The sequence below is a fragment of the Betta splendens genome, chromosome 22 (genome assembly GCF_900634795.4).
Source record: "Betta splendens chromosome 22, fBetSpl5.4, whole genome shotgun sequence".
NCBI classification, from domain to species: Eukaryota; Metazoa; Chordata; class Actinopteri; order Anabantiformes; family Osphronemidae; genus Betta; species Betta splendens.
The window spans coordinates 7798585-7811633 of NC_040900.2; the positions used below are offsets into that span (position 1 = coordinate 7798585).

Sequence of the window (13049 nt, forward strand, 5' to 3'; positions counted from 1 at the left end):
TTTTGGAAAGTGGCCTTGCTACTGTTGGTTCCCTTTAAGTGTAAGAGCCTGTTCTTGCCGGGTTAAATTCACTGGAAATATGTCACCAGCAAAAATATTTACCCTTGGGACCCAATCGACCAAGATCATCTTTGTTGACTTGTAGAGACTGTTGCCACAACAGAGCGTGTGCCTCATTTCACAGCATAAAGCCGACCACAGCACGTTGCCCTCTTTGTCCACAGGCGTGTGTTCAATATCAATACACACTCGCACTTTATCTGTCACCTGCAAGCGACTTAGCTCAAGGGTCTTTCTGTTTTGGTTTAAGCTTGCCGTGCAGTTTCTTATGCCCTCAGTGTAAAGCTGCATGTTCATAGATCAATTAAGCATTTTCTTTTTTGGCTTTTGAATTTGTAATAAGAAGCATTACTGGGAAATCATTGTTTATATATTAAGAACTGTCCAAGAAATATGAATATGCATCAGGCACTAATGGGAAGAAAAGCATCTTTATTTGTTGTATTTGTGTCAATAACATTAAAATAAAATGCTTCATGACGCTGTTGTACTAGTAGCCAATCAAGGATGTCAAAATCACAGATAGCCTTAATATTGTGTAGGCTGCATCTAGTAGTATTTTACAAGAAAGAATAGTAGGTTAGTTTAAAATGGAAGAGTGTGTCTTTTAATCTACACTAGGAGAGCGCTGAGGTGCTGTGTCAAATGGACCGGGACTAATCTGAAAAGAAATGATTCGGAACCTAATCACTTATCACTCAGTACCAATAAAAGGTTGAGCAATGTGAACATGACTCCTGACTGAGCTGCTGCTTCATTTTTTGCGAACTAATGTACAGTCTCCAATGTGCTTGTCTTTAACATGGAACAAAAATGTGTTGCCCAAATACCAGGAAGCTCTGTATGGTGGTGAACATCATGTATATTTTGCATTTTCCATGAATAGAACCTTTGCTGATTGTAGACAAACAAGGAAGTGTGGGAGCCAGAAAAGCCTTTGGCAGCTGCTGACGGCATAACATTTTGGCAGAGCAACGAGTTTGTTAACTGTTAAAAGTTCACCTGGTCTGTCATCACTGTACAGTTTGTGTGTAGTCTCTGTCACGCACACTTCAAAATGACTGCATCACAGATTGCCGCCTTTTAAGTAGCTGCACTGACCACATTAAAGATGCGAGAGCTCCTCTGATGGATTCTGTGACGCTCGTGGATGATTTGGGTGTAAAGGTGCAGATACTGTAATCTGGTGCTGGTAATCTGTTCCTGTGTTTCCTGGAACATCTGTATTTGTCCCTGTTTAAAGATTGAGACCTGTTCTACCTGTTTGGCTTCGAGGCAATCCCCTTAAAACAACATATAGGAATGGGAGAGCAGCGGAAAAGTGCCTTGCTGTTGCCAGTGGCAGTTTGTTATCAACACACCAGCTAATGACTCGGTAACATCTGATGCTACAGGTGTGCTGGCTGTTAGACTTACAGTACAGTATGGCTATAAAGCCCACACCCTGACGGATGTCTAACATGTAGGTACAATTCAACAAAGAATGTGTAGACATACGGTTTGTACACAAAATAAAAACATATTCGAATCAATCAAGAGCCTGTATTATTTTCTTCTGTTGGCAACTTGTCCAACATCACGTGCCTGGACCTGTTAGTGTAAACTACACAGGTTTAAACCAATGAAATGTTCTACCCATGTTTTCACTGTATTGAAGAGGGAGGGAACTGCATGTGTGTGCACTTCTGAATGTATACACAACAATCTTTGTGCCTTCTTTGCAAAACACAAAACACAGTTCTACTTTTTTTCATGTACACATCAAAGTCTAGTTGTGCAATTGTAGGAATTCATAACTTTACCCTGTTACATGCCACCAATTTAACCAAATGTACATAAGTTAAAAAAAAGGAAAATTAAACTTACTACTTACTAATCATTTAGAAATGTGTGTAGAACTCAAACTTTAAGATTGTTTTAATAAGTGTTTAAGAGGAATTTGCATAAAACTAACCATCTAACCACACCGACATTTACTCTGTAAATATACACCATTAAATGTGTTTCATACATAATACAGCTTGTGTGAAATGTAGCCATACATTTCTATATACATAACTCACTGTATCATTTTATTCTTTTTTTCTGCATCAGGGAGGCTCTAAATCACAGCTGGACATATGATTGAGCAAAGGCAAACTTCCAAATTGACTAAAATTATACAGCTACCGTGTTTTGAAACATCCAGCATATCAAATACTGGAATAAACCCTTAAATCATTTCCTCCACAAATGCCTGCAGAGCATGTTTACGGTTTGTGGCTTGAAAATATATCCTGGCGATCATACTGCCAAGCGGCAGCAAGACAGCCTACTTTCTGTTTTCATTTTGTGAGCTTGGCATTAGTCACATCGTCTATATTGAGTATTGTCAAACTTTGATTGTATAACCATGTAACTGTAACCGTATATGTTTGAGAAAGTGCCATGTGAAAACACTGTATCCGGGGTGTTGGAGAAGGTTAAAAAGATGCTTTGTCATGTTTATAGGGACATCATGAAGGTTATCTCAGCTTGGGCTTAAGGACAACAAATTTACAACGGAAAGCCTGCATTACAAACTGAAGGTGTGGCAGACATGAAAGACGTGAGTGCAGGAGAGGGCCATAAAAGATTACGTTGACTGCATCAGGGGAGATGTTGGATCCAGCTTTCTGGAGCTTTCAGGATCTTGGCCACTGCTTGATTCTCATTCTGTGGTCTGAAAGTGCCGTTCCAATAATCCGAAAATAGGAAATTCAATATAAATAAACCTGTTACACAATGTGAAAATTTGATGAAGTTGTGTAATGTACTGTGATAAGTGTGAAATCAGACTTTAATATCAAGTTCATGGTGAAGTGTAATTAGATTGTTGAATCCTTTGACTCAAACTGTGCTTTACAGAAAGGTGTTTTCATTATTTAGCCTCCAATAACTAGCTTTAATAAGACGCACGTATAAAAACATGACAAACCATTATAAAGCATGCATGGTTTGCAAAACAGCTGTAATATAATGTACATGATTCGTAAAAAACTTAATATATGGTAAGTTATGAAATTACGCAGTCAGTTGATTCTTTACACACATATTGTGTAAAATATATATTGACTGTATGTGTTATATATAGTTCCAATAATATATATGTTATATATAGTCAAAAGGTAATGTTTTATTTTGTCTCCTTACAGCATCTTTGGCTTCTACAAGGGAATCCTGCCTCCCATTTTGGCAGAGACGCCAAAAAGAGCAGTCAAGGTGAGGTAACAAAGCTTCATCTTGACTTATAGAAGGGGTCGGGCTGACGCTCCGGCTCTGGTTTCGCTGGGCTGCACTGCTGCCATATGAAAACAGTCCAACCGCAGCGACTCGAGCGCGGCACACACATGTTGATTAAACACATGATGCCATCCGTCATGTCCGTCTCGAAGCCACTCCTATTTGTTCTGTTAGCCTACCAAATATTGACTTACAACTATTTACAGCAAGCCTGCGTCTGAGTCGGATCTCTTGACATTAATTTGTTGGAAGGCCTAGCATCTCTCTCCTCGCACGTACTGGGGGGGGGGGGAGACAAGGGTGGCTGGTCTAATGCCTGGCATCGAGCTGCTCCATAATGAGATGCTACAAAGATGTGTGAACTTTAAAAATAAGCACTCACACTGAGAAGATGGCGTAATCGCTCACACAGCGAACAAAGCAGGCTGATGATGAGAAATGTCTGGAGCCAAGGACGAAAGCAAAGTAAAGCTCAGATTAAAACTCTTCTTTTTGGCGTTTTGCCCTTTGCTCAGGTAAACAAATACGTGAATGCGTCTCCTTTCCTCAAAGGTTGATGTAAAAACCTGATCTAAAAACGCAGCTCAAGTGTCACATGCTTTTTGAGGCCGTGCAATTCTCACGCAAGTGCTTTTAAAGTTGTGTGTGTGTGTGTGTGTGTTTATCTATCACCTTGTGACAGCTCATTTATCTCAGTCTTTCCTTTGCAGTTTTTCACCTTTGAACAATACAAGAAGTTGCTGAATCTCACCCCTTTGTCTCCTGGCGTTGTGAGTGTTAAGACACAGACACCTGAACACACGCTCACCTGTAGAATAAACAGACGTACACAGTACCAGGAAGAACGTTACACCCACTGTCGAAAAATCAACGTTTCATCTCACCTGCCAAAAGCCATCGGCTGGTAAAACAAAGACAAATGCCAAGTCTGAGTTTACCAGCAAAATGTCTACATGTAAATTTAACTCTCCAGTCAACGTTACTGATGTTTCATGTACAAATAGAGGTAATGCGGGAGCACATGAAGTCACTTTATCACTTGGTGCACATCTTTGTCTTAGTCAGGTGGTTTTTAAGTGTTGAAAAACCCAAAACTGCCTAATGGCAGCTTCCAGTAAAAAGGTTTAATCAGGTCAACTACTCTACAGCAATAGTCTAATAGTTTAGAAATAACTAATGAGTTTATCACTTAAAATGACCAATACTTTGTGTTTTTGATCCCAGAGCTGGTCAAACTGCAAGACAGCCCGTGAAAATTCAAAATAAATAGCCAGAAATTCAATCTGTCCGACTCCAACTGGACAACAAACGTGTTAGTGTTTCTAAACTTAGTCAGAACTGATGAGTTCTGGGTCACGACGTCCACGCTGTATTTACATCTACAACATAAACCAAAGTTAAAAATGGCCTTCTCACAACATGAGTGCGGTCGCTCGTTTCACCTTCAAGCATATTGTCCTCAACCTGTTTTAATTAAAAATAAAACCACCACCTGACTTCCACCAATGAGGACAAACCTTTTACACCTTCTAGTCATTGTTTAATTTGAAATTCTGCACTCTAGAGTCAAACCAAACTAACGTCATGCATAACACAGGCCTAATGAAAAGACTACACTGTATATTTGCACGGCGGTTATTATGTCCACAAAAGCCATGAATATATAAGTGCTTTCGTCCTTAATCTGGTTTATGTTATATTGAGTCAGACAGATTGGCCTCGCTCGGGGCGCGGTCAGCACACACCACCTATTCAGGTGGCAGCCAAGTGTCAGGCATGATGGATGGCTTACCTGTAACTCTGCTCTGGGGCTGCCCCGGCACGGCACACATGCACGCAGCTTGTTTTTACAGCCATCGGTGGGGAAGTGTTTACCTGTCTCATCCATCATGCTCTCCTCACCTTCCTCCTCACCCCTTTTTCCCTCCACTATCATCTTCCTCCTTTTCAAGTGCCTGCATCCCTATCTACTTGAATCGCATCACGTTCTTAGAGTGAATTGCACATTCTGGAATGCTTTGTTTTCCTATCATCAGATGGGTACAGCTCAATGCTCCCATTTTGATTAACACCGATGCTCACAGTAATAATACAAGCAGGGAATTAGAGTTTGGCCAGCTGGCTGTGTAAACATCGTGGGGCATGTCTGAGAGGATGGGACCCCGGGCTCTGACAGCAGGATAAAGAGGCAGGAAGAGTAATGAGCTATAGATGCATTCTTGACATATTCGCTTTACATTTTTCTCTCAACACGTATTCACACGCTTACACTCAGATATGTTGCAAAAGATGCCACCAAATTATTAAAAGCTATATGTTTTTTCATGAGTATATTGTTTTTTTCCTTTAGTAATGACTGTTAAACTACTCGCTACTCGGCCCTGCATTCCTGTTTCCCCATTCACCTTCCTCTCCCTCCTGTCTGTCATCTCACATTTTGTTAAATGATAAAAAACACAGGTGTCTCGTGCGTCTTCAAACATTTGTCAAACAACAACAACGACAGACTCGACAGAAGCCAATGTCCATTTGCAGACGAGACAAAGGGACTTGGGGAACGGGTTTCTGAAAGGAATCCTACAAACCAGCGCTGAGCTTTTTAGTCACTTTAATAGAGAAGAAGGTGCTCTTCCTACTGTGTGCCTATGCATACGTTGATATTCTCCCTCCTAAATCATGTCCGTCTCCCCTCCAGGCGCTGTCTGTAGCGGGGCTCGGCTCGGGCTTGACTGAGGCTGTTGTCGTCAATCCATTCGAAGTGGTGAAAGTCAGTCTCCAGGCCAACAGAGATTCCTTCAAAGAGGTTCATAGAAACACAACACTATTTTAACTGTTGCTAATGTGCACTTCTCTGCAGGGCCTCGGTGGTTTTGTGTCAGTTTGACATGTCCTCCCTCTAAATTCGCTCTTTCTGACACAGCAACCCTCGACGTTCGCTCAGGCCAGACGCATCATTAAGGCGGACGGTTTGGGGCTGAGGGGCCTGAATAAAGGCTTGACATCCACGCTGGGACGCCACGGCGTCTTCAACATGATCTACTTTGGCTTCTATTTTAATGTCAAGGATGCCGTTCCTGCCAGCCCGGTAATGTGCCAGCCATAACCCAGGATCACACTCTGACCTCCACCCATGTTGTGTTCCGCGTTCGTGACCTTGACTGCAGTGGAGTTGTGCTAACCTCGGGCTATATGACGTTCTGCTCGTCCCGCCACCGGGGACTAGCACGTGTTTGACAGTGTAATTAGTTAACCTGCCTGCCTTCCATGACGAGGAGGAAGCAGAAATCAGAGAGGAGCTTGTAAGATCAGCCCCCGCTAATACCGCGTGTGTTTGCTCTTCATAACATCCTCAAAGTCTCGGATTACACATCCGGCAGCGCTTGATGGCCCAAACAAAAGTTAATTTTGTTTAATGGAAACGTTGCCATACGCCGGTTCCACATGTACAAACTGGAGCATTAGATTAACTCCAATGAACTAATTGGAAGCAGACAATGGTGCTGTTTTCAGGCAGAGGTTACAGTGGGAGTCAGGCTCTAGTATATTTTCGACATTTTTTCCAGTGACGCATGATGCACAGGGAACCCAAGTGGTCATCCTCTGAATGATAATTATGTGGCTGGATGACTCAAATAGCTCTCTCCTTAGATTGTGGCCGTCCCTTGTGGGAATGATCTGTCGGAATGTGCGCCGAGTGATCCCGTTTAAGAGTGGCCAACGACGGCTATTGTTAAGGCAGCGATGAATAAATATTATGAGCCGCTCCAGCAGCTTACAGAGCAGAGCTGATGGCGGCGTTTCTCCGGAGCAACATGAGCAATGAGCTTGCAACTCAAACATGTCCGTAGTCAAATTCAGTCCGTCGCGCCCGGGCTTCTCTCGCATCACCATTTGAATAGCACAGAGGAGGAAGATAGCACACTGCCATCATTCAGTGAATGTGTGAGGATATGTTTGCTTAGGGCTGTTAGGAAGTGGGTTGATGAGTGTACTTAGGCTGTGGGCATGTTTCCCCACATCGCACTTGGAAAAAAAAAAAAAAGAGAGTAGAAGTGGGATTAGCTGTTGATTTACTTCAGCTCTCGGGGTGTCCAGCCACTTGAGAAAGGCCTGGACCAGAGAGGCTGCTGTCATTTGTAAAAATATCCTGGCCAATTAGCTGTCAGAGCTCTCTGAGTCTGGGCTTCTTTGGTACAGTAATACCCCTGTGCCGAGTCACAGCCCAATTACCCAAATTGTCCCCATATGCCTCCCCAGTCTGCCTGCATGAACCCTGTTTATAAATCCTCTGTCTTGGCTCCCCAAAGAACATGTGCTACTGCTCAGCCAATCAAAAAGCTGCAACACAGTCAGGAAGCACTAATCTGCCCCCACCCGCTACCATAAAATGATCAGGGGCTTTCATGCCAGCTTTCAATCATATGGATGAGCCCCCCTCATGCTCCCTCCAGTTCCCTTTACACACTATCTATTTTCTTGTCAGATCTGTGACGCTTCTTCCTTTTTATTATTTAAACTGTGTTTATAGTTTATTTATAGATTATGCCTGATGATGTGCTTAAGCGGTTAAAACAATAAATGCTCTTTTCTTTACCAGGACCCGACCTTAGAGTTTCTGCGAAAGTTTATGATCGGACTGGCGTCTGGGACCATCTCGTCCTGTGTGAACATTCCCTTCGACGTGGCCAAGAGTCGCATCCAAGGCCCCCAGCCAGCGCCAGGAGAAATCAAGTATCGCACCTGCTTCCAGACCATGGCTCTGGTGTACCGGGAGGAGGGGTACGCATGAGGAGGGATAAGGGCAATACTCGGAACCAAAGCTGGAACGCTGCCACTGGCGCATCCCGGAATTAATGAGTCACTTTGTCTGTGACTTGTCTGCAAATGATAGAATCTCTCCGTAGCCAGGCAGGCTGTCAGGAAAGACAAATGTCCCAGCTACGAGTTAGCAGCACTTGATTGTGTGGTGTGAGTTTCCTACACTGACGGCAGGGGAAGTGCACGAATAGCTTGATGCAAAGCCGTGATCTGATGAATGGTAACGAAATACTAATTCTGGGCTGTGTTCCCCACGTGTGCGTGCTCATACATTTCTGCAGTTTGTCAGTCGTACAGTAAATGTTAACATATTTTGGAGCCTTGGAGGATGACAACTCTAAATAGAAGCTTCAAGAAAAGATGTATGTTATGTTAGTAATCGCCCCAGGCTTGTGCTTTCCCCCATGCAGCTCTGCTAGACAAGGGCCAGCGAGATGTTTGTAGTTAGTGGACACAGTGGCCTGAGGGGCTGCTGGAGGAAGGGCACTGCAACGCCGTCGTCGCAGGGGTGCGCGGAGGGTGCCCCCTCCGCCACATCCAGTCCCCGGCTCTAACACAACACAGTCCCAGCTAATTAGTGGTCCCTATGGGAGACGTCGTTAAGCAGACCCTAACGAGCCGCGCGGCGCTCCACGGGTCAATCTAATCAGACAGAGGGCCAGGGAGGAAGTGGGCTGAGCCTTATTAACGCCATCAGTGATGGGGGGCAGGGAGCAGGGAGCAGGACAGGGAGCACGAGGCGAAGGCAGGCAGCCGCTGATCACCTTGAATGCATTAAGGGGCAGGTACTCACCAGAAGTGGCAGTTAGGCTTCCACTGTGTACTTGACTGTGGTGAGAGGCAGAAAGGCAAGTACACACTCACTCCACCCTACACATATTCACACATGTACCATAGGAGTGTGCGTTATGTAAAAGTAGCAGTGCCACAACATGGAAAGACTGCAGTAGTAAACATGGCGTAAACATAAAACTATAGATGATGTAATAGTCTTTGTAATTATTGTTGGTGAATTCAGGTGATGGAAAGTTTAAATTTAGTGAAGGTGGAGCTTATTTAAATAAATGTTTTCCCCCCCAGACAGAACAAGGAAGTAAAAATCAGAAAGGAGGAAGTTACCGTATCTAATAAATGCAGTGTAATTAATGATCTAATGTTTGCTTTTGGATTGTTGAGTTATTCCAACAAGCAGAAAGGTTTGTTCAAATACACCTCTCCTAAGTTCAAACAAGAATCATCATTTGCATTTTTTGGAAGTGTAATATTTAACATTATTGTTCATTTGTTTTGTTGTAGGTATTTCGCACTATACAAGGGACTGGTGCCCAAGATTATGAGGCTTGGACCAGGTAACTTGTTCTTGTGTCCTTGAATATCTATTTTTTAACCCCAGGTGGTCAGATGCTTTGTTTTGAGGTTTTAATCTGAATCAAATCTGTGTTATTTGAAATCATAAATGATTCTCTTAGCACATTTGTGCTAGACTTAACATAAAACTTTATGCTAATTGTCTATTTTCAGGTGTTTGTTGTTTATCTCACAACATCCATGTCGTAAATAAAGTCATGGTTATGGTTGAAGACATGATATTCCAGCATTCTACATAAGTCTAACGCTGAGCTTCTGCTGTGTGGGTTCATCATGTTGCTTGTTCACTGTGACATGAAACATGGTTTTACTCACTACGGCGCCTTTATCTATCACAGGTGGAGCAGTGATGCTTCTGGTCTATGAGTACGTGACTGGGTGGCTTCAGAGGAACTGGTAACAAAAAAAAAGGGGGGGAAAGAAACCCACAAGTGCCTGGTGGACTGTGCCCTGGTGCTAATGATGTCACATGACCCCAGTGACCAGACCAATGATTTCTGTCTTAATTTTTAGGAAAATGCCAAATCTCTATTTGAAATGTTTCCAATCATCGCATCTCCTAAGTGAATTCAGGCAATAAAAAAAGCTGTGACACTGCAACCGAGAACTCAATCCATTATATAAAAGATGAGCAGGTAACATTGTGGTTCTGCATTAACATAAGTTCCAGGACTGACAGGAAGTTGTGAAAGTTCAGAACAGATCAGAGTTTCGAGATATTGTAATTGAGATTAAAAGCCATAAACCATGTTTTGATTGTAGTTTTCCATGAACTTTCACTCTGAATGTTCATTTTTAGAGAAGATACTCGTTTTCAGGGACTTTTCTATTCTAAGTAATTTATGGACTTTTAAAAATAGAAAAACCTCAATTTTACTAACACTAACATTTAACTTTATATGATCACCATTTAACTTGATGACTTTGACTAGAAAACTTGTACTGCGTCTGGATGAGTCTTAAATCTGTTTAGCTGTCCACACACCCTCTACACACACATACGGCGCACAGACAATACTGTACATGACACGTTGCACATACATACCATACGTACAGCCAATGTAAACCTTTAGCTGATTACTGACTGAACCATGCAGTAACAAAAAGATGCAGCAAAGCCTCTTTAATAATAATGTGTCATTTTTATTTATAAACTGATGCTGCTGTCAATCTTTTTTGCAGATCTTATGTAATTTGTTGAAATTGGACGCATTTGATTTCATTTTATTGGTAATAAATAAACCAAAGTGATGAAACATAAAAAGCAGCATAATTTCCTTCAGCGCGTTTGTGGCCGAGGCAAACGTTTGTCGATGCGTGTTTGCCTTCTCTGCATTAGTGTCAGCTTGGCGTGGATGCGGGCGTATCACCTTCCTTCACTTTACTGCTTGTTCCCCCTCCTCCTCGTCTTTCCCCTCTAAAGAGCGCTTTGTTATTTGAGAAGCTGTTGTATTAGCCAACCCAGTGCCACTTTTCTCTCTCTCTCTCTCTCTCGCTGGACTCGGTACCTGAGAATAGCTTTAACGTGAGCTAAAATAACAAGCTGAAGAAATTCAAATGTGGCTGCAGGTCCGGCGAGGTTCCTGCGCACATCCTGTCCAGCAGCTCTATCGCACATGCAAACGCACAAGCAGGCGCGCACACACCTGTCGCACGGCCCTCTGGGGCCGGCGGCCGGGCTCGAGAGGCTCGTCCCGACCCCGGCCGCTCGTAGCTGATCGCGAGCCACGTTCGCATGTCGACTCATCATAAATGCCTCTGCCAAAATCAAACGGCTCCTAGATCTTTTGCCCGCGGGGCTGCGGTGATGGATTGGCGACTGCGCCTTGCAGACTGATGAAGTTGTAAGCGATTAACGTGCCCTCTCTATAACAGAGTGCTGAATGCTATGTTTGTTTCACACTTGACAGTTTGTAACATGTGCAGCGTGTATTCCCGGTCGCTAAGCAACCGAACCACCGTTCACCTGGATTCCCTGCACCCCACGCTCATCATAAATCTTTAATAGCAAAGTCCCCTTCTCCTCATTTTCTTTATAACATTTTCCATGTTCTGTATAGTTTTCATCTTCACCTGTGACATTTCGGTCCAGAGGCTCCACTCTGACAGGCCTGCGGCCATGAAGCTAATGATTAATATGTATTTAAATCTCTGTGTAATAAAGCAGTGATTCATTCAGTCAGTGTGCTTTAACATGGTAGCGCTCATGCTTCTTTCCAGCCAGTTGTTCTTGTCTCCATGGGCGCTCTCGCTCACCTGCCTGCTCAGCGTTGCTGTTCTAAGGCATTAAGCAAACACTCTGGCTGTTGTCAGCTTCTTTTAAAAATGTCCGCTGAGCCGAAGCGTGCATGAAGCCCTGTGCCGTGCTACTCTGCTCTGTGTTACCCTGCAAAGGGCTGTCTTGTTTCTGATTGCATGTGGTGAAGTAAAGATAACCATATGACACTGAAGTCAGACTCAACATCATTAATTATAAACATGTGTCTGCCCCTATTTTTAAAACTACGCCTTTTAGACCTCGCTTCCATAAAGCTGACCAACGCCAGGGATTATTAGACTTTTGAGAAAGTATTTCTCCCTCCTACAACACACTGTTTCTATTTTTTCAAAAATACTGGTGTCAATTAAGAGGACCGCATTTTAATTTTGTTGTATGAGTCAGAAAAGCCTAACAAGACTCTGCTCAGTTCATTTAACTTAGTTGAAAGGAAAAGTTGTTTGGCTGAGGTAAAAAACAGCATGTAATGACTTTTTCATGCCACTCAAAGTTAACTATGGTTTGGTGTTGGTGATGGATGGCGTACGGTGAAGGGCTGAGGCCTGGATGGTGCAGCGAGCGCGTGTGATCAGCACGTTTCTGTGATGTGGTTCACGTACGGTCAGAGAAACACTACGATCCCTGAGCAACGGTCCGTGACCACTGGATGCCGGGAGGAGTGCTTTCCAAGTCAAATCAGCTCCTGCGTGGGGAGGACTGTTGACACTGCGACATGGACGGACTGTTTACGCTGTAGCACAGGAGGAATGGAAACATGGGGCTATAGCTAAAGCAAACACCTCCTGAACCCTCACCAGTGGGTAGTGCTATGTAAAATAGCAGTTGAGCTAGTTATCAATCTGCAGTGCTGCGTCCACGCAGGAGCCCAGTTTGTTTAAATCTCTGGCTTCCGCTGCAGGGCTGGACGCGGCTCGCCAGCCTCACTCGTAATTTATTACACCACATTTCCCCCGCTAAACCTTCAGAGTATTTTTGCACCACTTTGCAAGCATGTCATTTGTGAGCCGGCCCGCGTGCTTTCCTTTTGTGACGGTCGCGTCGCGTTGAGCCCAAATTGGCCCGGTTGGGGCCGCTGGAGGTTCGTGTTTGGGTCGCATGTCTGATGACCTCGGAACCGCAGGCCACCGCGCCTATTTGTGGCTCTGTGACTGCACGTAGACTGAGCCGTAGCACGGGAGTCTGGCTCTTATCAGCGCTCGTATCTCAACTTTTATTGCAGTGGGGATTTTCAAATCTAGTGTGTGAATCTAGCACATCATTAAAT

The 13049-nt window shown here is 43.7% G+C and overlaps 1 protein-coding gene across 3 annotated transcripts in view; it reads left to right on the plus strand.

Moving 5' to 3' along the window:
* Positions 1-9922, plus strand: part of slc25a21 (solute carrier family 25 member 21) — a 63058-nt gene extending 53136 nt beyond the window's left edge. For all 3 annotated transcript variants that reach the window (XM_029138742.3, XM_029138743.3, XM_055505507.1), the window contains 7 exons: positions 3234-3300; positions 4032-4091; positions 6017-6124; positions 6242-6406; positions 7919-8100; positions 9436-9488; positions 9846-9922. In XM_029138742.3, coding sequence (XP_028994575.1) covers positions 3234-3300; positions 4032-4091; positions 6017-6124; positions 6242-6406; positions 7919-8100; positions 9436-9488; positions 9846-9907 — 697 coding nt within the window. In that variant the 3' untranslated portion in view covers positions 9908-9922. The remainder of the gene's footprint in view (positions 1-3233; positions 3301-4031; positions 4092-6016; positions 6125-6241; positions 6407-7918; positions 8101-9435; positions 9489-9845) is intronic.
* The last annotated feature ends 3127 nt before the right edge of the window (positions 9923-13049 follow it).